The sequence below is a fragment of the Panthera pardus genome, unplaced genomic scaffold, assembly GCF_024362965.1.
Source record: "Panthera pardus isolate Hobbes unplaced genomic scaffold, ASM2436296v1 HiC_scaffold_10, whole genome shotgun sequence".
NCBI lineage: Eukaryota > Metazoa > Chordata > Mammalia > Carnivora > Felidae > Panthera > Panthera pardus.
Window position 1 is genome coordinate 111,383,996 of NW_026526655.1, and position 25,960 is coordinate 111,409,955.

General features: G+C 44.1%; 1 protein-coding gene across 1 annotated transcript; it reads right to left on the minus strand.

Moving 5' to 3' along the window:
- Positions 1-7,650: 7,650 nt before the first annotated feature.
- LOC109278825 (serine protease 40) lies at positions 7,651-16,529 on the minus strand. Its single transcript, XM_019469514.2, has 5 exons — positions 16,414-16,529; positions 15,442-15,604; positions 13,197-13,471; positions 11,440-11,606; positions 7,651-8,132 (listed from the first exon to the last, which is right to left on the minus strand). Exons 1-5 carry the CDS (start codon positions 16,526-16,528, stop codon positions 7,815-7,817), a joined length of 1,038 nt encoding a protein of 345 aa, XP_019325059.2. The 5' UTR covers position 16,529; the 3' UTR covers positions 7,651-7,814.
- Positions 16,530-25,960: the final 9,431 nt, after the last annotated feature.

Genomic DNA, 25,960 nt, shown 5'->3' on the forward strand with positions numbered 1-25,960 from the left:
CATGGATGATAGAGTATGTGACATGTAGATGAGCACTGGGCTGGCTGACTACATCCCATGAGCATATTTGTCACCTCTCTGGGCCTCAGCAGGGCTCACTGGCAAAGACCCTTGGTCTAAGTAACTTCTAGGATATTGGGTATTCACATAATCAAGTTACGGACTTGTCCTGTACTCGCTTTCCAAGTGGTGGGCAGAAAAGTTTCACTTCCCCAAGGATAGGCAGAGCCAGAGAGAGAGAATGTAGGAGAAGAGATAAGAATAGGAGATTTGTAGCCAAGGCATCAAGGAGCATGTGTCAAGGGAGGAGTAGAGATGGCTGGATTTCCACCCAGAGTCCTACAGGGTGGCAGAAGGGCTATGGTACAGAGTGCTCTCAAATGTGCAGCCAAGTGACTATGGGATCATGGTCTTTCCCTGGATGTCAAGGAAGGCAGTTAAGTAGAACAGTCAGGCAGAGCCAGCATCACAGGCAGGTAGCACAGTAATTTTTATCTTTGAGCTTGTGACTTATAACAGAGTTCGTGCACAAGGACAGCAAAGGAGGTTCTCCAGATGGGCACATGCACCTGGGGGTTCAGGGACATGGGCACAGTAAGCCATGGGAAGTGTGTAATATAGAATTGGCCTGATCCAATTAGATTCAAGCTCTTTTGGGGGGATAGTTTTTGAAGTAAATGTTTCAGATTTGTTGTGATTCCAGGAGGGCTTTTCTTAGCTGCTTCTTGCCCTGGTTCTCTCCAGTAAACCAGCTGCCCTGCAGTTTAACTTTTATCTCAAATAAATCTACCAGTCTCTTAATTGCTTTTTGCCACAAAATCCATTATTTCTGAGGAAGCCCTTCAGCTTGAATTTTCCCACATTCCATTGTAAACAAAGTCAGTTCTGTTGGGAAGAGCTTCAGATTTCTTTGTTATATAGCCTGATTCTCTCCCTGGACCAAATCTCTGAGCCAGAACTGGAGCTCTGGGGACAGACACACTTGTCTATCACCCTGTTTTAGGAGCTAGATGCTCCATGATATGGGGGAAGGAGGGTGGTAGCCTCAGGTCATCTTGTCTTGCCAATCTGAGCATAGATACTTTGCTTTAAAGTCCAGGGCAAGAACAGGTATTTTTAGTGCAGCACACCCAATGTAGAGCCTTCCTCCAGAGTAGGGGCTGATGGTAGAAAGATCCCCAAGCTCTTGGCCACACTTTCCCAGAACTTCATAGGTAGCTGGGGTCAGGATAAGAAAGACTGACATCCTGCCTCTCCCAAGAGGATGCTGTAACCCTCTAACTGGGGGACAGGGAGCCCTGTGTCCTTGGCTGCAGGAATCTGTAGTGGACTTTGTGTCATGCTGATCTGGGAATGGGAAAGGGAGGAAGTAGGTGTGGTTCAAGTGCCACAGACTCTTGCCATTCTTACTAAGTTTTTGTAGGTTTTCTTGAATAAATTTTTCTCCATTTGTTATATGTCCATAGGACCACTTTTGAACACTTTAATTTTTGAAAACAATCTTCACCACTTTCACTGGAGAGTTGGTCCATAGAGCCATGCCACAGTGGCACTCCTTGCTGGTAGTTTTGAGGTCATTTGTTATTCAGTAAAAACAGATACAGGGAAATGAGTAGAGACATGTAAAAGCTAACAGACACAGGGGAACAAGTAGAGGTATATGTAATCTTTGGCATTTACAAAGTCTGAAATCTTGGTCCATTTCTGCTTTCTCTCATATCTTCTAGTTCTTATTTAGTGAGTTTTGTTTCAGTTCATGGTTGCTTCTATTTGACCATATGCTGGTTTTTATTCTTGGAAGAACTTGTAGTGATTTTCTTACACCAAGAATGAATGTACCCTCCTTTAGGGAAACTCAGCATTTGCTTCTGCCAGGAGGCTGGAGCCCTATTGGTCACAGACCACCTCAAACTACATTCACATCTTGATGTTGGTTGACAGAGCTCTAGCCAGTCAAACTGCAAGGGTACATCCACCCATTTCTTTGCTTTCAACTCAGTGCTAATGTGGCCTTCCCTGCAGGCTCTAGGGCTTGAAGGAGACCAGTGTGTCTTATCCTGTTAGGCTTTTTGGGGTCCCAGTGTAATATGGGGAACATTTCCCATAAAATTCTTGAGATAGTTAATTTTATGGATTGACTTGGTTGGGTCACAGTGTTCAGATATTTGGTCAAAAATTATGCTAGATGTTTCTGTGACAGTGTTTTTTTGGATGAGATTAACACAAATCAGCAGACTTTGAGTAAAGCACATGTCCTTCTATAATGTAAGTGGGCCTCACCTAATCAGTTGAAGGCTTAAATAGAACAAAAGACTAACTGCCCCAGACGAAGAAGGTTATTATGCCAGCAGACCACCTCCAAACTTGAACTGAAACGTTGCCTCTTCCTGAGTCTCCAGCCTGACAACCTTTGGACTTTGTGTTAAAATACCTGTGTGATTTTAATTTATGGAGGTGACTATGTGGTGGCCCAGAGAGGTAAATACCATTGAGGGATTTTTGTTATTTACATTTTCCGAGAAGAGTGAACATGCCACTTCACACAGGGCCACATGATAATGAAACACCTGTTTGGTCAGGAGACAGAAGCAGGAGTGAGGTGAAAGCACAGCCCAGCGCTTTATTGTGGTTTGCATGGACAAAGCAAGGCAGGGGAGAGGAAACAGTTTAGGACTGGTCAGTTGGAATAATGTCAATAGGCTCTGGGCTATATGGGTGGTCTCTAATTGTCTACCATCTAGCTCTGCAGTGATTGAAGGTGGGAAAAATATTGGTTTGGTGTGTGAGAGTAAGACAGAGGCATTGGGGGTACAGACTTCGGGTTGGTTTGGTTTACATATGAAATGTATGTTCCCAGTTGATTATTATCTCTAGGTTTGGAACAGCCTCTCCGTGGTCAACCCCCACTGAGATTTCAAGTTATAAAATACAGAAAACAAAAAATACAATTAATATAGCTTTGAATTACAATATCATCTCTTCCTGAGTCTAAGCCTGCCAGCCCACCCTGCAGATTTTGGATTGCTAGTCTCCATAATCATGAGCTAATTCCTTTAAATAAATCAATCTGTGTGTGTGTGTGTGTGTGTGTGTGTGTGTGTGTTTGTAGATATATAGATATAGATCCTATATATTTATACACAGATATTAATTGATTCTCTGGAGAACCCTGTCTAATACAGCTTCCTTCCCATGGTCTTTACAGAAGTCTCCTGAGGCCCACATATGAGCTGTAAGAATATATCCTTGCAACAAAAATAACTTTGGGTATCAGATATTCTGATTATATTCTGATTGCAGGCTTTTCTCTCAGAATTTGCCCTGGCAGATCCCTGCTGTCTTCCTACCTTTTCAATGTCTTTATGAAGATTTTTAATTTTTTTTTAACGTTTATTTATTTTTGAGACAGGGAGAGATAGAGCATGAATGGGGGAGGGTCAGAGAGAGAGGGAGACACAGAATCTGAAACAGGCTCCAGGCTCTGAGCTGTCAGCACAGAGCCCGACGCGGGGCTCGAACTCACAGACCGCGAGATCATGACCTGAGCTGAAGTCAGACGCTTAACCCACTGAGCCACCCAGGCACCCCAAAGATTTTTAAAAAGGATTTTATTTTATTCATTATAATTTTTATTCATTTAATTTACTAATGAAATAACTTATTTGAACTATTCAAATTAGAGCCTGGCCCAGCTCTCCAAGCTCAAGCACTCATTTGTAACTTCCTGATCTAATTCACGCATGAAAAAGAAAATGAGTTTAGTTTATATTGTCACTAAGCCCAGAAAATCCCTGCCAACCCTATGCTGCCAACTTTTCTAAGACCGTATTATTGGTGGAGAATTTTAAACTGAAGGCATTTTTATTCTTTTTACATATTTTCTGTATCTCCTTTTTCTTTATTTTCCTCTGTTTCTCTCTGGATTAAGCCTTATAGTTTCTTTGATTCTCTGCCTGGTCTTTTTTTCTGCCCCTGAAATTTCTCTTTTTGTATGGTAAAAGGCTTCTGCCACCCCACTCTTTTCCATTTTTTCCAGGGTTACTTCAATGAGCAATCAAAACATACCTGGCAAATTATTCAAATTATTCAAATTTCAAATTATTCAATTTTCAAATATCAAATTATTCAAATAATTTATTCATTATTTTATTCATTATTATTTTACTTTTTTGTGTGTTTTTATTGAAATTCTAGTTAGTTAACCTACAGCATAATACTAGTTTCAGGTGTACAATATTCAGTACTTCAAAACAATGCCTAGTGCTCATCACAAGTGCCCTCTTTAATCCCCATCACCTGTTTAACCCATGACCCCACCCACCTCTCCTTTGGTAACCATCAGTTTGTTCTCTATAGGTGAGAGTCAACTTCTAGGTTTGCCTCTCTACATAAGATCTTATTTTTTGAAGTGATCTCTACACCCAGTGTGGGGCTCAGACTCACAATCACGAGATCAAGAGTTGCATGGTCCATCAACTGAGACAGCCAGGTACCTCATGAATATTTTCTTTACTGAATTAATAAAGACTTTCCTTTCTTTCTTTCTTTTTTTTTTTTAGCAGGAGAGTGGACCCAAGTAATCTAGACCCCCTGTAGCAATTATCTCCTATCTGTCCCTCCAGGCATACTCTCCACCTCATCCCACTCCTTCTGTGGGGGTGGAAGTGTAAGCTGGAAGGCCTGACAGGTTCCTATCCTCTCTGGCCACAGTGGGTTCAACCAGAGGGGAGACTCAGCTGAAGATCTGAGGAGGCGACAGAAGTGGTCACAGTGTTTATTTCCACAAAAACCCTATTTGTGAGGTTTCCTCAGTTAGCTATGTCCCTCAGCTGTCAGTCCTTGCTCCTCTTCTCCCTTCCCTGTTCCTTAGGGCCAGGGGTGGGGGGAGTGGGGGGTGGCAGAGCTTATGCCAGGCTCCTGCACTGGCCTCCTCTTCTCCTTATCCCCAACCATACCTTAGAAATTAGATCTTTTGTAAAGAAACTCCACACATTATCCTACCATAAGTGTGCCAGCTCCAAAGTCCATACTTTGTAATGTCTACACAAAGTAGCAACTGCATGTGTCTTTCATCTGTGTTTACCTGTTATTCATCCAATCTGTTGTGCCTTCTAATTCAACCATTGTATTTTTCATACACAATATTTTGACTTGGTTCTTTCCTGTGGTTTCTTTGTCTTGAGTCTTATTGCTAATAATATTTTCCTATATCCATAAGAATATTTATTGTGTTTATTAATTTTTGGTGGTCTGTCTCTTCTAATAATTCTATTTCAAATAACATATAACGTCCAATCTTCTGTATTTCTTATGTGGCAATCATACTTCTCAGTTGTGCAGTTATTTTGGCACATGTGCTCATATAACCCATAGGTTAGCAGCTACTCTGTCACTCTTTGGTACAGTATACCAGAGAAGGACAGAAGTCCTGATGAGTTCAAGGAGAAGGGAGGATGACCCTAGACCAGAGGCCCCAGGCATCAAAAATCCACTCTTAACCTCTCCTCCATACTGCTATCTGCCAGGCATTTTCTGCATCCAAGGCTTCAACATTAAAGCTCTTAGAAGAAATCATAGTGGAAGGATCAAGTCTCCCCATGTAGTACTCCCCCTGCCCTCAGGGGTAGAAGTGTGGGCACGGAGGGCATGTACTCAAGATGGCTATCAGAAGCTACACACTAGTTGACACATCCACCCTGGAATACACTGGCACCTGAGAAAGATTAGGCAGCATTTGTCACATGGTATCGGATGGGGGAGAGTGGAACATGCAAACAGCCTTCAAGCTCATCCTATCATTGCCCTACTCTCTTAACCCAGCTACAGGCCACTTCAGGAAAACTTTACTTCCTCTAGGATTTCTTGTTGATTCTACATTTCCTTCTCACCTCCCCTGCTCATCCAGGGTTGATGTGGGAGTGCGACCTAGCAGCCCATTGGGAGCTTCTGATGGCGGGTCTGGTGAAATCCACCTCAGCAGCACTCCCAGCCTGTCCCCCAGCCCCAGTCCTACTGGCCTTCCAGACCTGCTCTGCACCCTGACATCAGTCTTGTTATTTGGGATCTTTCCTTGTCACTGACCAGGGCCACACTTGGGACAGTTAACCCAAGCCTCTCAAGGTACCTCTCAAAATTAACCTGAGAGAGGAAATCACACAGGGCCTGAGGTGCCTGAGAATGGCCTGCATTAGAGGGAAGACCTCTGAGCTCCTTAAGAAATCTGGGTTTGAATTTCTGCTCTGCTATTTACTACCCACATCACCTCAGACAAGTTACTTAACCATGCTAGATCTCGGGTTCAGATCTGTAAAAAGGGATCAAACATGGATAATAATACCAAACATTGAAGCTGGCTGTAACAGGGAAGTAGGCTGTGGGAAAGTTGTGATTTGGCAGATCTTCAGAGTGGACTGGAAATGTATTTGCATCTACTGAGTTAGGGGACCCAAGAAACTTCATGCAGGACCAACAGTCACACCACTCGGTGCTTCACATAGAAACATGGCTATTGATGGACAAAGCAGAAGTCACTGTGGGAGAGAAACCCAGCACAGTCAGCACAAAGCCACCATGGGTTGAAGGTAAGTGGAAGTTCTAGGGGCAGTGGGTAGATAATGGTCCAAATCTGAACTAAGTGCTGACTGCCACCTCTGGGCCCAGCAATCCAGCCAGGAAGCCCCATAACTGAGTCTACTAATAGGGAGAGAATGCTTTTTTTTTTTTTTTTTTTTTTTTTATCACTTCCAGACACTCCTGAGCTGGGAAGGAAACCTCTGCATGAGTAGCAGAGGGCTTAAAGCCAGCAAGACTCTGGTGACCATGTGGATGTGACTTCACCTATTTTCACCTGCTGGTGAGAGTCCAGGCTATCTGGGGAACAAGATTGGAAAGAATTTGCACAGAACACCTGATGGCATTTTGATACAGTGGATCTGCAATGGTTGAGGGCTGCTCCCTGATCACCAAGAATTCAGGGTGGGTCTTGTGGTTATGAGACTCTTCTGAGTATTCTGCTAACTAGTTACAATTCTGTGACCCAGACATATTTGTAGGGGACAGTTCAGGACATGGCTTAAGGCTCAGTGTTGGGCCAGCAAGTCCTGGGTCAGCCAAACCACAAGCTATGACAGGTTCCCAGGGGGTGGGGGGCTGTGCCCCTGGAGATAGGGGGAGGACAGGTACTGTGGGTACAAGGGGAATAGACTAACAGCAGAGATCTGAGGGCAGCTGACCTGTGATTTTGGACCTTAGCCTGGTAGCCAGAGCCCTTCACAGTCTACTTCAAATAGAGCCTTTCAAATAGAACCTCTGTGACCTGTGGGCCTGGAGTATCCTTCTTCATCTCCAGCTCAGGGCAAATCATCCACCCGTAGGACGACCCGTCCCTATCGCACTGGCCATTAGTGTTCTGTGGGACCTAGGGGATGCCACTTCCTCCATGGGGTGAGGCCTTGGGCCCTAAGCCATGGCAGCTCTTTGGAAGACTCCTCAAGGCTAGTGATTCAGTTCCAGATAGCTAACCAGGCCCTCAGTGTCCTTGCCCTTCCCTACTCCCAGCTGAGGGAGCAGGGAGAACTTCATGTGCCAAGGAGCTTGAATGACAGTAGGGTGGGGACAGAAGGTAGCTCTGATAGGTCAGAAACAGGAGCAGGAAGCTTCTTTAATATATTTTTTAAAATTTTATCAGGTCTGGAGCAAGCTTCAGATGGACAGGATTGCTCAGAGATGGGCACATTTAAGAAGAATGTAGAGCCTGTTGGCATTAATGCAAACAAGCTTGTTGGGGAGGGCCAGGAGGGGCATCACAGGGTCTGTCACAGAATCATTAGGAAAATCAGCAGTAGGAGGAAGGTCTGTAAAGACACAAGGGTGATGCAGGTGCTGGGCTTGAGGACAGTGCCCAGAGAAGAAAAGTCACTCAAAATAGGAGGTTTGTCCTGAGAAGTAGCAAAAGAAGGATCAGGATTGGGCAAGGTGCTCCGCTTCTCACTGATCCAGTGGGAAAAGTAGGTGAGCCTGGTGAAGACGCTGGGGCCTATGGGATAGCGGCAGGCCTGGCTCCAGCTAGACAGCCCCATCAGAAACCAAGTGCCACCATTCAGCTTGCAGACCAAGGGGCCTCCAGAATCTCCCTGAGGAAAGAGACAGCATGAGTCATGGGGACCAAAATAGAGGGGGACACACATGGTTTAGACAGTGTGAAGTGCCTTTGCCCTCCACCAGAGTGGAGTTTAGGAAGCCTCATGTCAAGGTGGGGCTGTGAATTGTTCTCATCAGAATTACATGGAGGATTTGAAAAATCCAGACACAGAGTCCCACTGCATACCTCTTTGATCAAAATCGCAAGGGTAAGGCTTTGGAGCTCACTTCACAAAGTCTGTGGAGGGGACTCTGAGCATCCTTCTAAGCTGGCAGTCATAGACCTATGAGAATATGCAGGCAGACTCCAGATATCGGACACCAGCCCTTTGTGCTCCCAATCCTAAGTGAGTGAAGGTACCACCTGAAGTCCCATGGGGCCTGCAGGCCTCTGGGTAATTATCAGTCCAGTACAACATCCCACCTGGGCATTTGTTTTTGACTTATTAAGGTCTCTGGTTTGTGGAGCTTCTTTAGAAAACGCAAACTGTTAAATGTGCTCAGCAGAAAAGAAGTGATCCCAAGTCCAAACTGGTAGGGTGGTCAGAATGGCAGGGAGCCCAAGGGGGTCCCAGAAAAATGCTAAGGACCTTGAGGTCAGGACTCCAAGGCAGGAAGGCACCATTGGGCATAATGCTTCTATCTCATTGGTTATAAAGTAGGGACCAAAGAAACATAGCACCCTTCCAGCCTTCTGTTGAATAAACATGACCGAGTACCCTGTGTGTAGGAGACATTGATATGACAGAACATGAACACAGACAGTACAGCACACACCATGCACAGATGCAAGATGTGGAACAGAGGCACCCAGGGGGTGGTAAATGGTAGGAAGGGCTGCCCTAACTGGACCATCAGAGAGCCTCTAAGCAGAGATGGGAGGGATGAGCAAGGCCTGACCTGGAATTTGCAGGCACAGGTAGGCGGCCTGCTTGGCACAGGTGAGGCTGAGAAGTGGCAGGGCCAGGCCCAGGCTTATCAGCTGGGAGGGTATGGATGAAGGGACATTGAAGGACACTCAGCAGGGAGGTAGTGTGACCTGATACAGATTCTAAAAGGATGGTAGGATTTCTGGGGCTGGGTGAAGCACAGTATGTGGCAGGGCAGAAATCAGCACAGGGAGACCAGTCATGAACTACTGCAGCAGAAAGAGACTGATAAAGGCAGGCAAGAAATGGTGAGGCACAGATTTGCCCTACCTGACCCTTTCCCTCCATTTAAGGTAAAAATGGAGCAAGGCAGGAAAAGCAGAATAAGGGCTGAGTGGTGGGTCCTTGGTGTGTGGAGGTCAGAAAGAGGAGGAAGAAAGCAGGAGACATAAGAGGGGCTGCTCTTCAAGTATGATGGGATGTGCTGCAAGGTGCATGGCCAAGCACCAAGTGGGAGGAGGTCAGAGGTGCACCTAGGCATCTGGCTGTCTTGGTGAGAAAACTGTGGAGGAAGGGCGAGCACAAAAGTCTGATAGAATGGGCTGAGGCAAGAAAGAGAAGTGAGTAAGCCAGAGAGGGCCCTTGAAGTGGGTGAGCCCTGTGGGAAGGCAGGCTGAGAATCAGGGCCCAGGGCAGAGAGCTGGGGAAAAGAGAAGGTATGTGTAGGTGTTTTAAGATGGGCATCATGACAGTATGTTTTTCAGCTGATGGTAGATGGTCAAGGAGAGAGACAAAGGGGTAGCAAAAGGAGCAGGAGAGGAAGGAGCTCTGTATGAGGAAGCATGTGGGGGCCATAGCTCCAAGGCTTTTCTAGGTTTGACTATGATCATGCCACTTCACCTTGAGCTATCCACTTTCCTCTCTGGGTCTCAAGTTTCTCCACCATAGAATAGAAGGATTCCACAGAGTAGGAGAAAATATTCTTAATACATATATTCAATACCATACTCATATTCTAAAATTCAATGAGAAAGACACACAATCTCACTGAAATAATGGCAAAAAAATTTGAATAGACACTTTTAAAAAGAGGCAATACACATATGAAAAAAGTGCTTATCTTCATTATTCACAGAGAAATTCTCAGAGAAATGCAAATTAAAAATCACATTTAAAATGGCGGGCAACATGAAGTACTGGAGGCAATGTGGAGCAAACACAACTGTCAGCCCCTGCTGGGGGGAGTGCAAACTGGTACCAGTGGATTGGAAAGCTGCTCCTCAGTACCTGTGAGAGACGAACCTGTGCATATCTTATGGCACAGTAATTCTACTCCCAGGGTTATACTCAACCAAAATGTGAACCCATGTGCACTAAAACACATGCACTAGGATGTTCACAGCAAATCTATTTGTAATGGTCTCAAGTGGAAACTATCCAAATGCCACCAAGACTAGAATAGATAAATAAAATTGTAGTATATTCACACAGTGGATACCATACAGCAACAAGGTGAACAATGTAAACTACACCCAAGATGCATAAATCTCAGAAACATAATATTGACCAGATGAGAATGCATCCTGTATAATTCCATGTAGGTAAGTCCCGACACTAATCCACAGAGCTTCAGAAGCCAGGACTAGTCTCAGGGAGTTAGTAACAGGAAGGAAGTATCAGGAGGATTCTTTAGGTGCTGGTTGTTACATGATTGTGCCAATTTCTTTTTTTTTTATTTAATTTTTTAAAAAATGTTTACTCATTTTTAACACAGAGAGAGAGAGAGAGAGAGAATGGGAGGGGCAGCGAGAGGGAGATACAGAATCCGAAGCAGGTTTCAGGCTCTGAGCTGTCAGAGAGCCCGACATGCAGCTCGAACTCACGAACTGCGAGATCATGACCTAAGCCGAAGCCAGACGCTCAAATGACTGAGCCACCCAGGCGCCCCAAAAGTTTTTTTAATGTTTATTTATTTTTGAGACAGAGAGAGACAGACAGAGTGCAAGCAGGGGAGGGGCAGAGACAGAGGGAGACACAGAATCTGAAGCAGGCTTCAGGCTCTGAGCTGTCAGCACAGAGCCGGACATGAGGCTCAAACTCACGGACCACGAGATTATGACCTGAGCTGAAGTCGGACGCTTAACAGACTGAGCCACCCAGGTGTCCCTGATTGTGCAAATTTCTAAAAATGCATCAAATAGCACATGTCTAAATTATGCCCTTTTCTATGCATGCTATTCTTCAACAACGTTTTTTTTTAAACGAAGAAATGTATGGAATGAACTAGTATTCTTTGGGGTCTTCTGAACTTCAGTTCTGACACTTCAGGCTGGGGGGTGAGCTTAGGAGGAGGAAGTCAGGGGCAGGATCCAGAGAAGACACAAAGGGAGAGGGGAGTTCCCACTTGATAAACAGAGCCAATCTCACTTACTCTGCAGATGGACTTTCCTGTCATGAGGTCCCCAGCACAAAACATATCCTCGTGTATAGAATATTCACTGCTGCTGGAGTCTGGCGATTGGAAATACATTTTACAGACCTCACTGTCAATGATGCCAACCTCTCCCTCCTGCAGCTGAAATGGCGCAGCCAGGAAATCTGCAGGGGTCAGGAGTGGGGGAAGGTCAGATGTGGGTTGGAGCCTGAGAGAGGGGCTAGCTACCTCCCCAACCTGCCTGCTAATGGACATGCTGCCATTTCCAACTGACAGGATTGGGGAAGTCTCTCAGAGGACTTGCAAAGATGAAGGGACAAGACATTTAAGGCAGACAAGAGAGCAAAGGTGAGGGGTCTGCAGTGGGAAGTGCCAGGAGGGAGGTCTGGGTGGCTGCAGTGGCGTGGGAGTTGAAAAAAATGAGACAAGGTCACAGCAGGGTCCAGAGCGAGCAAGGCCTCTTCACCAGTGTGTGGAGTTTGGATTTCTCTCAAGCACACTGGGAAACCACTGAAGGGTCTCCTTGTGTTTTGAAAATAATTAATCCGGCAGCTATGCAGATATAGAAGTAGAGGTGGAGGGTGGAAGTTGAGAGTCCTGGCTTGGCCCAGGTTCCAGTGATGCACCTAATGGATGCTGGGTGGGGTGAGGTAGTATGTCAAATAAGACATGGCCCAGCCTCAACAAGCAGCTGGTCTGTGGATGCTTTCCATGTGGATTCTATTTCCACAGATTGCTCACAGGTCAGACTGGTGTTTTCAGTGTCACAGTGACAGCTCCGTCCTGTGGAGTGCTTGCCATGTACAGCTCTCACATGTCCTCGGGGACAACCCAGGCCCAGCAACTGTGGTCAGGGAGAGGACAGAACAGCTTCAGGCTGAGTCTATCATTGATGTCAGATGCTCCCTGACCTGCTGGCTGCTCTAGCCTGCAACTTCCCCTCATACCCCAATTCCTACCCTCCGACCAGTTTTGCAGAATCCTCCTTGCTCTGCCAGTGGTTCTTAATGAGTGACAGTGCTTCCCAAGAGGGTGTCTTTGGAAATGTTGAAGCATTGGCTGTTTTCATGACTAGACAGTGTGATTGATATTTGTGGCCAGAGCACAGCAAAGGAAATCTTGCCCCAAATACCTCCAGTGAGATACTCTGCCACATCATGACCCTATGACCCTACAAATCACGGCAAATTTACATTCTGCTTTTTTCACTCTATGTTACATTTTCCTAAATTAAAAGCATTTTCCATTGTGTTAAAAAAATATTTGCCCACCATTTCTTCTCTCTCAGCCTAAAAATGTACAAGCCCAGCAAGCTGGCAGAACAGACAAGTTTTACTTGAATTAATGGATGAGGGGAAGTGAGATTCACATAGGAATATGTTCTTAATCCAGAAACACCCAACTTTGCCTCTCAAGCCAACAAGCAAACTTGTTTTCATTTCCTTACTGTTATGCTTCCCTGAGTACCTTCCATGGTAGGGGAAGCCCAAGAGGTGCCTGAGGAAGCTTTGGAGGGGCCTGACATGGTCTCATGCAGGACCTGTGAATCAGAGTGGAATCCTAAATGGCTTGGAGTCAAAGAGCCCAAGTTCTTGATTCCAAAAGTTAGATATGCTCAGACTTTTTGAAGCATGACAGAAGGAAATTGAAGCTTTAGAAGGAAATGGTATCAGGGCTGGAAGGGCCCCACAATGGTTAACACACCTTCCTCCTCCACCACCCTTACCCTCCCTGCCTGCCCTGCTCCTACTCACCATCCTCAGTGATCATCCCCCAGCCGGTTATCCAGCAGCTGCTGTGAAGGGGCAGCTTCATGGTAGGCCCCGGCAGGCAGGCAGGAAGGATGTGAGAAGTAAAGTTCACAGATAGAGGCAGTTGCAACAGAGCGATGTCACTGCCCATGTAGTAGCGCTTGTTAAAGTCATTGTGAACAATGACTCGATACACTGTCATCTGCCGGCTATGCTCAGTGGGATGTTGGAGCTGATGGTACCCTAGCAGGACCTGGTAGTCAGATGGTTCATGGGGCCTGTTGTGAGAGGCTGTATTATCACCTGTCTCCTCTGAGCACTGGGCTAACACCCTTGCACTCTCACCTGACTGCCTACTCCCAACTCTACCAACCCCATAAGCAACCAGACATGACCATTATTCCAGAGGTTGCTCTCTCCTCCCTTCCTAATATTCTCATCAGGTGGGCTGGATTCTTGTCTGTCTATTGCCTCAGGAAATCTGTCCTTTGAAAGTTTCTGATGGCTTTCCCAGTATGCCCCCAAATCAAAGGAGCAGAGAATCTCAGTGCTGGAAAGAAACATTGGGGCACATCAAACTATACCCCTTCATTATAGAACAGAGGAGACTTGGCTCCTTCCCAGCTCTGACCAGAACCATTGGAAGGTCCCATGGCTTGGAGTGGTTCTCAAAGACCCCATTTCTCAGCGCAGAATCATCCATTCCCTCTTCCCATTCTTCACACTCAGACTTCCCTAAAGGATGAACCCCATCTGGAGACAGGCACTCAATGAGCCTGTGTGGAGCAAACAAGCGAGCACATGGAACTGAACTTGTTTCTGGAATGTGAGCAGCTTTCCAACATACATGGTCTGCTTGTGCTGCTCCCTTGCCCAGACTCCATGTGACTGGATTCTTCTCCCACAAGTCCGTACTAGCTCCAAGCCCCTCCTCTGATTGCAGCCCATGGTACCTCTCCTGACACTGGCTCAGGGTCTACCCTCTTGCATATTCTGGTCTTTCCATCCTGCAGCACAGTAGCTGGGTTCATGTGTCACTTTCCTGATAGGATGAGAAACTTCAAGGTGGGTCTTGCTTCTCCACATCCTCCACAGTGGGCCTCACAAGGGGCCTACCACCCATGAGTGCTGAATAAATGAACAGAACCCAAGTGGTTCTCAAAGCCAGTTGATGCCAGTGGCTCTTACCTCCTCTGACTTCGAGTGTGATATTCTCCCCACTCCCTCTGGGCACAGAGTAAGCCCAGGATACACCTGAGATGCAGCCCACTCTCCTGACTATCTGTGTCCCATCTGAGGACAGAGGCCATTTGCTTCGTGCCTCACTCTGACCTATAGAGACTGTGGTGAACACAGTTGCTCTTAGGCGCATATTTCTACAGAAGTGACAGGAATTTCTGGATGCTGGTTAAACAGCCAGAGTCCCATGATGCTTCCAAGGAGAAATGTGCTAGAATGTGCAGGTGGTTAGGACCCAGGGAAGCCTCTGGCAGTTGTGCCAATGATGACCTTTGAACAGCCTGATTGGAAGAGGACAAAATAATTGCCCAGTTTGTACAGGCTCTAATGCTCCCCCAGCCCTGGAAAGTGGGGACCCTAGAACTATTGCTCTGACTTAAAGCCTAAAACCTGTGCCATATGTTCAGCCAGGGACACTACACACCCACTACCATCTGCACAAGAGGAAACAAACCCACTGACATCTTGTTGGCCTGTCTAGAGCTGGGCAAGATGTAGAATGCAGAATCTACCTTGAGTGGGAACAGGACTCAGAATCCTAAAGTTTAAAGAAGACAAAAAGTGGGCTGGAGGCAATGACTTTGGAACTAAAGTTTGTTTTCCAGTACTTACTGATAATCACAGTTAAAGTTAATTTCCACTTAGCTATGTACAAGTAATGTACATGTAGCTGAGACAACCATACCATCTTGATATTACCAAAGTGTGAGGAGGGGGACAGATGGGAACATCCCTGAAGGAAGAGATAAGGTAAATGGCCTTTGTACTGGGAGATGTGAACTCAGAGAGTCAGGAGACTGGAGTAAGGTGGTGAGAAGGGATGGCATTCCAAGTAGAGGGGAATGCTCGGTCAAAGGCAGGGCCAACGGTGCACACAGACACCTGGTGGTGGCCAGGAACAAAGCCTAGGGAAAAAGGTCTGGGACATCATTCTCCCCCTTCTGTTCTGTCCATCTTGTGTTCCCTTCCCAATCCCACCCAAGTCATTGGGCCCATTGGAAACACGCACTTTTGGAAGCAGTGGGCAGCTGAGATCACCCAGTAGGCATCTATGAGGGCAGCTCCACAGATGTGCTTGCCGTGGTAGAGCAGGCTGGCCTGCCATGGCCACCGACGGTCCGGTGCATTCTGGCCACCAAAGATCTTCCCAGTTACTGCTGGCTTCCCACACACTGTGGAGACAATCCTACCCATGAGGCACCATGAGGTATTATGGATGCCAGCCTTGGTGTCTCTGGATGTCAGCATCAACAGGACACAGGGCCACTGTGGCCCCTCCTCACTTTTCAGCTGGGAAATCCAAGGCCCAGGGTGAAGAGACATGGCTCATGTAACAAAGAGCCACCTGGCTTCGCTGGTGATGGTAGTACTAAGGAAGCAGCCTGTGGGTCTCAATAAGAAGGGGGGGTGAGGTTTGTGGTGCAGGCACCTGCAGAGGTACACATCTGCATATCACTGGGGTGCGCAAGTCAAGACCAGGAGGTGGTGCTGCCCCAGGTGCTTCACCAGACCTTATTTCACTTAACTAGCACACCATTATTTGAAGTCCCAGAAACTAAGGACTTACTTAGGGATGCTGTTTACTCAGGGCCACTGAGGATTAAGTGGTTGCACCCCTCTCACCTCAGTCCAATATTCTAGGGAGACTGAGGCCAAATGGAGCACATTTTGCTTGATAATTCTCCTGAAGCACTGCATCCTGTTCTTAAAATGAAGAGGTTTTGGGGGCCCACACAGGCCAGTGCTGAACCTCTGCTCTTGAACTGAGGAGGCTTGAGATCTAGAAGGAAAGAGCTGGCAAGAAGAGGGGGTGCCCTGGTCTCCTCAGCCATGGGTCTCCCTGACCGTGCCCAAGGGGAACCCAGGAATTCTAGGGCCCCACTCAGCCAGGTAGAGGTCCTCCTGGCCAGTGGGGTGGGTGAGGGAAACTTGAGAGGTGGGGGAACCTGACGCCCCTCACCATACTCCCCCCCGCACTCACCATCTGCAGCAGTTCCCTCGGGCTCAGCACGAAGCAACAGCCAGAGCAGGGCTGTGGCCAGCACGCAGGCCCCCTGCCAGCCTGGGCCTGAGCCCTCGGCCCGGGCGCTTGCCATCGGGCCAGTCCACGTCGTCTTCCCAGACGAGGGGCCTGCGCCACGCGAGGCCGCAAGGGCTGCTGGGAAACCGTCTCCCTCTGTGGGGAGTGTCGCCTCCTGCCCTGCAGCCTGTGTGGGTACCAGGAGGAGGAAATGGGCCCACACACGATGCCAGAGCCCCTAGGCTGATGGGAGAAGCAGAGGACATATAGAGTCTTCTGCCAAAGGACCCCAGTTTGATGGCAGACACAGCGTGGTTATGGTGTATGCCTAGGAATATGCACTAATGGTCAGAGGTCATGTGCTTATATAATGTCACCAAATATTTCTAACTCGCTTTCAAGATCCAATGCACTCATTTCTACCCCTCCCCCATTCACATAATTAGGTCAGACCCACTATGGATAATATCTCTTTCTTAAACTCACTTGAGCAATACAGCATGGCATAGTAATGGGGTGGATATTTCATTATAGTCACAGGTGGCAAGAGGGCATTATGCAAGGGTATGGGTTGTATGCGGAGTTCAACCTCTGGCTGCCAACAACTTATGTTCTTCCCAAATGCAAAATCATTCACTATATTCCAAGGTCCCCAAGAGTCTCATTCCATTACAGTATCAACTCAAAATTCAGAGTCTCATCTGTTAGAGAAGGTCACTGAGAGGATATGACCACTGGTTGATCTTAGAGCTAGATCCAGGCAGAAGAGGCCCCTCACTCTCTCCCCTGGCCTTGGAATGTATGCTTTGCCCACCAAGTGGGAGCTGCTTCAAGGACACCCAAGACAAGCCTCATATTTAAGTTCTCTTGCTAATTAAACCTGCCACCTACCGATCTGCAGCAGCCTGCCTCTTTTTCTAGCCTCTCCTTGACCTCTGCGAACAGGGGCCAATCTGTGAGCCAAACTAGTCATCTAAATGTAAGCATCAGTATCTCATCAGCTCAAAGTGCAAAATCTCATCATTTAAATCCTCTAAGTTAGGTGAGGATGAGGTTCCTAGCTTTAATCCATTAAACATAGTTCTTAACCAAAATTTTTCCTCCATCTGAGGACCTATAAAACTAAAGAAACTACCTACCCAACATTCCCAACACACAATGGTGGGACAGGCCTAGGATAATGCAAGACATTGCCATTCAAAGAGGGAGGAGGAGGGGAGATGGAGAATACAAAGGAGTTACTTGTGCATAAGTTTGTATATCCTATTGGACAAGATTTCAAGGCCTTAGGAAAGAATTCTCTGTGACTCTTGGCTCTGCCCTTTAGACTCTTGGTTATCCTTCTCCTGCCTTTTCTTTTAATTTTAATATTTGCTTATTTCATTATTTATTTATATTTATTTATTTGCTTTTTATTTATTTATTTATTTATTTATTTATTTTTATTTATTTAAATTTACATCCAAGGTAGTTAGCATATAGTGCAATAATGATTTCAGAAGTAGATTCCAGTGATTCATCCCCTATATATAACACCCAGTGCTCATCCCAAGTGTCTTCCTTAATGCCCCTTATACATTTAGCCCATCCCTCCACCCACAACCCCTCTGGCAACCCTCAGTTTATTCTCTATATTTAAGAGTCTCTTATGTTTTGTCTGTCTCTTGTTTTTATACTATTTTTGCTTCCCTTCCCTTACATTCATCTATTTTCTATCTTAAATTCCACATATGAGTGAAGTCATATAATATTTGTCTTTCTCTGACCAATTAATTTTGCTTAGCATAATACTCTCTAGTTCCATCCACACAGTTGCAAATGGCAAGACTTCATTCTTTTTGATTGCTGAGTAATACTTCATTGTATATATATATATACCACATCTTCTTTATCCATTCATCTCTGGATGGACATTAGGGCTCTTTCCATACTTTAGCTATTGTTGATAGCACTGCTATACATTGGGGTGCATGTGCCCCCTTCGAAACAGCAAACCTGAATCCCTTGGATAAATACCTAGTAGTGCAATTGCTGGGTTGTAGGGTAGTTCTATTTTTAATTTTTTGAGGAATCTCCATACCGTTTTCCAGAGTGGCTGCACCAGTTTGCATTTCCATCAGTAGTGCAAAAGAGATCCTCTTTCTCCACATCCTCACCAACATCTGCTGTTGCCTGAGTTGTTAATTTTAGCCATTCTGATTGGTGTGAGATGGTATCTCATTGTGGTTTTGATTTGTATTTCCCTGATGATGTTGATGTTGAGCATTTTTTCATGTGTCTGTTAGTCATTTGGATGTCTTCTTTGGAAAAGTGTCTATTCATGTCTTTTGTTCATTTCTTCACTAGATTATTTGTTTTTTAGGTGCTGAGTTTGATAAGTTCTTTATTGATTTTGGATACTAACCCTTTATCTGAAATGTCATTTGCAAATATCTTCTCCCATTCCATTGGTTGCCTTTTAGTTTATAGTTTTGATGATTGTTTCCTTTGTTTTTGTTTCCCCCAAAGACAAGTTGAGTAAGAAGTTGCTGTGGCCGAGGTCAAAGAGGTTTTTGCCTACTTTCTCCTCTAGGATTTTGATGGCTTCTGTCTTACGTTTAGGTTTTTCTTGCATTTCAAGCTTACTTTTGTGCATGGTGTAAGAAAGTGGTCCAGGTTAATTTTTCTGCATGTCACTGTCCAGTTTTCCCAACATCGTTTGCTAAAGAGACTGTCTTCATTCCACTGGATATTCTTTCCTTCTTTGTCAAAGATGAGTTGGCCATACATTTGTGGGTACATTTCTGGGTTTTCTATTCTGTTACATTGATCTGAGTGTCTGGTTTTGTGCCAGTACCATACTGTCTTGGTGATTACAGCTTTGTAATACATCTTGAAGTCTGGGATTGTGATGCCTCCAGCTTTGGTTTTCTTTTTAGAATTGCTTTCACTATTCGGGGTCTTTTCTGGTTCCATACAAATTTTAGGATTGTTTGTTCTAGCTATGTGAAGAGTGCTGGTGTTATTTTGGTAGGAATTGCATTGAATATGTAGATTGCTTTGGGTAGTATTCACATTTTAACAACATTTTTTCTTCCATAAGCATGGAATATTTTTCAAATTTTTTGTGTCTTCAATTTTCTTTCATAAGCTTTCTATAGTTTTCAGTGTATAGATTTTTCATGTCTTTGGTTAGGTTTATTCCTAGGTATATTATGGTTTTTGGTGCAACTGCAAATGGGATCAATTCCTTGATTTCTCTTTCTGTTGCTTCATTATTGGTGTACAGGAATGCAATCGATTTCTGTGCATTGATTTAATATCCTGTGACTTTGCTGAATTCATGGATCAATTCTAGCAGGTTTTTGGTGGAATATTTTGGGTTTTCTATATAGAGTATCATGTCATCTGCAAAGAGTGAAAGTTTGACTTCCTCCTTGCTGATTTTGATGCCTTTTATTCCTTTGTGTTGTCTGATTGCTAAGGCTAGGACTTTCAACACTATGTTGAATAACAGTGGTGAGAGTGGACATCCCTGTCTTGTTCCTGACCCCAGGGGGTAAGCTCTCAGTTTTTCCCCATTGAGGATGATATTAGCAGTGGGTCTTTCATATATGACTTTTAAGATCTTGAGGTATGATCCTTCTAACCCTACTTTCTTGAGGGTTTTTATCAAGAAAGGATGCTGTGTTTTGTCAAATGTTTTCTCTGCATCTATTGAGAGGATAATGTGGTTCTTGTCCTTTCTTTTATTGAGGTGATGTATCACATTGATTGTTTTGCAGACATTGAATCAGTCCTGCATCCCACGTATAACTCCCACTTGGTCATGGTGCATAATTCTTTTAATGTATTGTTGGATCCAGTTGGCTAGTATCTTGTTGAGGATTTTTGCATCCATGTTCATCAAGGAAATTGGTCTGTAGTTCTCCTTTTAGTGGGGTCTTTGTCTGGTTTTGCAATCAAGGTAATGCTGGCTTCATAGAATGAGTTTGGAAGTTTTCCTTCCATTTCTATTTTTGGTAACAGCTTCAAAAGAATAGGTGTTAACGCTTCTTTAAATGTTTGGTAGAATTCCCCTGGAAAGCCATCTGGCCCTGGACTCTAGTTTTTTGGGAGATTTTTGATTACTAATTCAATTTCTTTACTGGTTATGGGTCTGTTCAAGTTTTCTCTTTCTTTTTGTTTCAGTTTCGTTTTGTTTCAGTCTATATGTTTCTAGGAACTTGTCCATTTCTTCCAGATTGCCCAATTTTTTGGTGTATAATTGCTCTTTTCTCTTATTATTGTTTGTATTTCTGCAGTGTTGGTTGTGGTCTCTCTTCTTTCATTCTTGTTTTAATTTATTTGTGTCCTTTCCTTTTTCTTTTTGGTCAGACTGGCCAGGTTTTATCAATTTTGTGAATTGTTTCAAAGAACCAGTTCCTGGTTTCATTGATTTTTTTTTTATTTCAATAGCATTAATTTCTGCTCTAAACTTTATTATTTCCCATGTTCTGCTGGTTTTGGGTTTATTTGATGTTCTTTTTCCAGCTCTTTAAGATATAAGGTTAGGTTGTGTATCTGAGACCTTTCTTTCTTCTTTAGGATGGCCTGGATTGCTATATACTTCCCTCTTATGACCGCCTTTGCTGCATACTAGAGGTTTTGGGTTGTGGTGTTATTTGCATTGGCTTCCATGTACTTTTTAATTTCCCCTTTAATTTCTTGGTTAGCCCATTCATTCTTTAATAAGATGTTCTTTAATTTCCAAGTATTTGTTGTCTTTCCAAATTTTTTCTTGTGGTTGATTTTGAGTTCCATAGCATTGTGTTCTGAAAATATGCACAGTATGATCTCGATCTTTTTGTACTTGTTGAGGGCTGATTTGTGTCCCAGTATGTGGTCTATTCTGGAGAATGTTCCATGTGCACTTGAGAAGAATGTGTATTCTTCTGCCTTATGGAGAAATGTTCAGAATATATCTGTTAAGTCCATCTCATCCAGTGCATCATTCAAAGCCATTATTTCCTTGTCGATTTTCCGTTTAGATGATCTGTCCATTGCTGTGAGTGGGGTGTTGAAGTCCCCTACTATTATGGTATTGTTATCAATGAGTTTCTTTATTTGTGATTAATTGATTTATATATTTGCATTCCTCCACAGTTGGAGCATAAGTGTTTACAATTTTTAGAACTTCTTGGTGGATAGACCCCTTAATTATGATATAATGCCCTTATTCATCTCTTGTTACAGTCTTTATTTTAAAATCTAGATTTTCTGATGTAAGTATGGCTACTCTGGCTTTCCTTTGGTGACCATTAACATGATAGTTCTCCATCCCTTTACTTTCAATGTGAAGGTGCCTTTAGGTCTAAAATGAATCTCTTCTTAACAGCATGTAGATGGAATTTGTTTTCTTATCCATTCTGTTACCCTATGTATTTTGATTGGAGCTTTTAGTCCATTGACATTTAGAGTGAGTACTGAAAGATATGAATTTATTGCCATTATGTTGCCTGTAGAGTTGGAGTTTCTGATGGTGTTCGCTAGTCCTTTCTAGTCTTTGTTGCTTTGGTCTTTTTTGTTTTGTTCCATCTTTTCTCCCCCCAGAGAGTCCCCCTTAAATTTTTTTGCAGGGCTGATTTAGTGATCATGAATTCCTTTAGTTTTTGTTTGTCTGGGAAACTTTTTATCTCTCCTTCTATTTTGAATGACAGCCTTGCTGGATAAAGAATTCTTGGATGCATATTTTTCCAATTCAGCGCATTGATATATCCTGTCCCTCTTTTTTTGGCCTGCCTAGCTTCTGTGGATAGGTCTGCTGTGAACCTGATTTGTCTTTCCTTGTAAGATAAAGACTTTTCTTCCATTGCTGCTTTCATGATTCTTTCTTTGTCTCTGTATTTTGTGAATTTGACTATGATATGCCTTGTTGATGGTTGGTTTTTCTTGAATCTAACATGAGTTCTCTGTGCTCCCTGGATATTGATGTTTGTGTCTTTCTGCAGGTTAGGAAAGTTTTCCACTATGATTTGCTCACAAAAAACTTCTATCCCTTTTTCTCTCTCTTTATCTTCTGGGACCCCTATGATTTGGATGTTATTCATTTTTGATGAGTCACTGAGTTCTCTAATTCTTATATCGTGATCTTTTGCCTTAGTTTCCCTCTTTTTTTCTGCCTCATTATTCTCCATAAGTTTGTCCTCTATATTGCTGATTCACTGCTCTGCTTCATCCATTCTTGCCACCATGGCATCCATTCAAGATTGTATCTCAGTTAAAGCATTTTTAATTTTGTCCTGACTAGACTTTATTTTTTTTTATCTCTGCAAGAAGGGATTCTATGATTTTTTTCAGCCCCAGCTAGTATTCTTATTATTGTGATTCTAAATTCTGGTTCAGACATCTTGCTTGTATCTGTATTGATTAAGTCTCTGGCTGTCATACCTTCCTGTTCTTTTTTTTGGAATGAATTCCTTCATCTTGCCATTTTGGAGGAAGACAAAGAATTAATAAAATTAAAAATTAAAATTGAAAAATTAAGAACAGCACAAAAACATCAAATAATGGAAGCTAAATCCTAGGTGTTTTTTGGTCTGGTTGTTGAAATAAGCTTGATAGAATAGAGAAAAAAGGGAAAGAAAAGAAAATGGTTGGGGAGGGAAGGAAAATTTTTGAAAATAAAAAATAGAATAAAATGAAATGATGAAAGTAAAACAGAATTTTTAAAAATTTACAAAAAAGTAAAAAATACAGTAGAAAAAAATGAAAGAATAATCTTTTTTTATAAAAACATAAATGATGACTGGCTCCATTGGCAGCACGGTTCCCAGACTGAAGACTGGGGCTCCAGGTGGGATCCATATGTGATGACAGGGGCTGTAGCAGCCACCTTGGAGTCAAGGATGAACATCATATCTGGAGGATAATAGAACCATCTGATCTTTGATCTGTTATAAGATCTTTCACATTGGAGCATATTTATTTGCCTCATTATTTTCCATATTATTACTCCATGGTATGTGAAGTGAGAGACTATCTCATTCCAATAACTAAGATAGAGAGTATGGGTGGTGGAGCAGCGGGGGGGGGGGGGGGGGGGAGGGGGCGGTACACAGAATCTGGGGAAGGCTCCAGGCTCTCAACTGTCAGCACACAGTGAGATCATGACCTGTGCTGAAATCAGACACCCAATTGACTGAGCCACTCAGGTGCACACACGATCCTTTTTCTTAAGTTTATAGGAAACTGATTGAATATTTACTTTCTACTTGTTTTAAACCCTGGAATAAAGAAAAGAGAATTTCAATATATACATCCCATCAAGATTTAGAGATTTGCATCCTAACTAGACACTAGATTTATGATAATGCCTACATTCATACCATGCCTCTCAAGGAGATAGAACATTAGTTTTCAAATTCCAGTGGGCTTAAACCATGCATATTCCTGGGCCACCCTCTCATGGGCTCTTGGAAACTGTGTGATTAAACACTTAATTCTGATACCCCAGGTCATTGGATTATACTTTGAGAAGGACTTCAAATGATTGCAGTAAGCAAAACTCCTCTTACTTCTGTCTTACGAACAAAAGATCTGAATGCATTTTCAGATGGAATTAATAGAGTATGTTCTAGTCTCCACTAGATGGTAGCATATAAAAACTTTGACTTTTGAACACCCTTTATTTTAATTGTGTGATTTTAAAGAAAAGATTGTTAAATAAGTGGTTTAAAACATTATTTAGGATAAAGACATTTCCAGGTGTCCACGGGGACAACCTGGAGGGCCATAAGTGTGTGTTGCAAACTGGTGGAGAAAAAACAGGTGGTGTGGGCATAGAGGGGTGGTAACTCCTTCTATGGAGAAACAAAGGGAAGAGAAAGAGAGGCTGGGGAAGTGTAGGACTATATCTGGACAAAAGAAAAACCATGGAATGGGACAGACAGAGATCCAATCTCTAACTTCAAGGCTTTCTCCAACTGGGGCCAGCTGACCTGTTCGCACACCTGGGGAGGAGGGGAGCCAGCCCCGGGCTCAGTAACTAGTTCAGAGGTGCAGTCTGCAGTGGGAGAAAGCAATCCCCTCCCTGGAGTGCAGTGGGAAGAAAGTATATAACCATTCAAAGGACAAAGACTGCCTATGCCTGCCAGCCAGAGGTCAAATGTCCAGGTGTGGAGAAGCACTTCCCAAGAAACAAGGCACACAGAGAGGGACTCTTTAAGACATCAGGGTTTAAATCCCAGCTGAGTGCCAGAGAGGCATGGGAGTCAACAGAGCAGGACAAACCGCCTCGTTCACACCCGTGGCACTGTGAGGATGGTCTGAACAGAGTGGTTTGGGTCACTCTGTCTGTGGAGGAGACACTGGGGTGTCACCATTTTTCTCCCCATCACCAACAAGGGGGGGCTTCAGGGAACCAACAGTGGGCCCACAGTGGAGGTGGGACCCACCTATAGAAAACCACGCCCCTCCACACCTGGTAACTTTGTATCTACTGGAGTGGGATTAACATGATGGACTAGACAGGCCCTCATCCAGACCAGTGCTGCCACTGGTTCCGAGGCACCCAGTGATTTTTCATTTTCTGATTTAATTTTTGGACAATTCTTATTATACATATTTTTTTTCTTCCTTTTTTCCTTATTTATTCCCTCCTCTAGTCTGGTTACTCTGGTTCTTCGTTTGTTTAAGCAGACATATTTAATCTATTCTCTTTATGCCTATTCTTTATCTCCTTTTTTATTTTATGTGGAAGGAGGGAGATAAAATAAGTTTTCTAAGGAATTTGAAAGCCAGGCTTTCAGGACCTTGAAGGACTAGCTGCTGTTAAGATATCGTTACATTTAGCTTTTAATAAAACAAAACACTAAGACACTAAGACAGCCATGAGTTGCTTGAGGAAGGTCACTCTGAATGTTTTAGGTGTCTATCGGTGGGCTACAAGCTGTGTGATTTAATTTAAACTATATTTCTCTTGCCTTGATTTTCCTCATCATTTACTGTCATGGTTCTAGATCCTGCTAACTGGGCCCAGTCTTGGCACAGACCCTGCTTGCATGCCACTTTGCCTCTTGAGGATGCTGATTCCTTATGTGTGAGGTGGGGATTAGGATAGTTCATCCCCACAGCCCACCTAGCACCCTGCCACTGCTCACAGGGTGCTCTCCACTCTCCAAAACCACCGATTTCATGATGGTGGCACCCCTGTCCCAAGCCTATCTTCTGTACTTCCTTGGAAACAGCATGGAGTTGAGGTAGGCGGAAAAAAGGTTAGAGCTCTGATTGACCAGGAGCAGGACACAGTGGGGCACCAGCAGACCTGGAGTTGAGTCCTGGCCCTGAGTTTCCTGCATAATTGTTGGGTTTTCCTTGGATTGTTTCCTCACCTGCAAACTTCTCATGTGCGTAGTTGTGGAAATGACACGTGGGAAGCCTGGAAGGCACATGTCCCAATGCCAGACATGTCCTTCCCTCACCCTGAGCACCTTCAAAAGCAGCTCAGATGGTGAGCAGCAAATGTCCTATACCCCATCTTCTCCAAAGT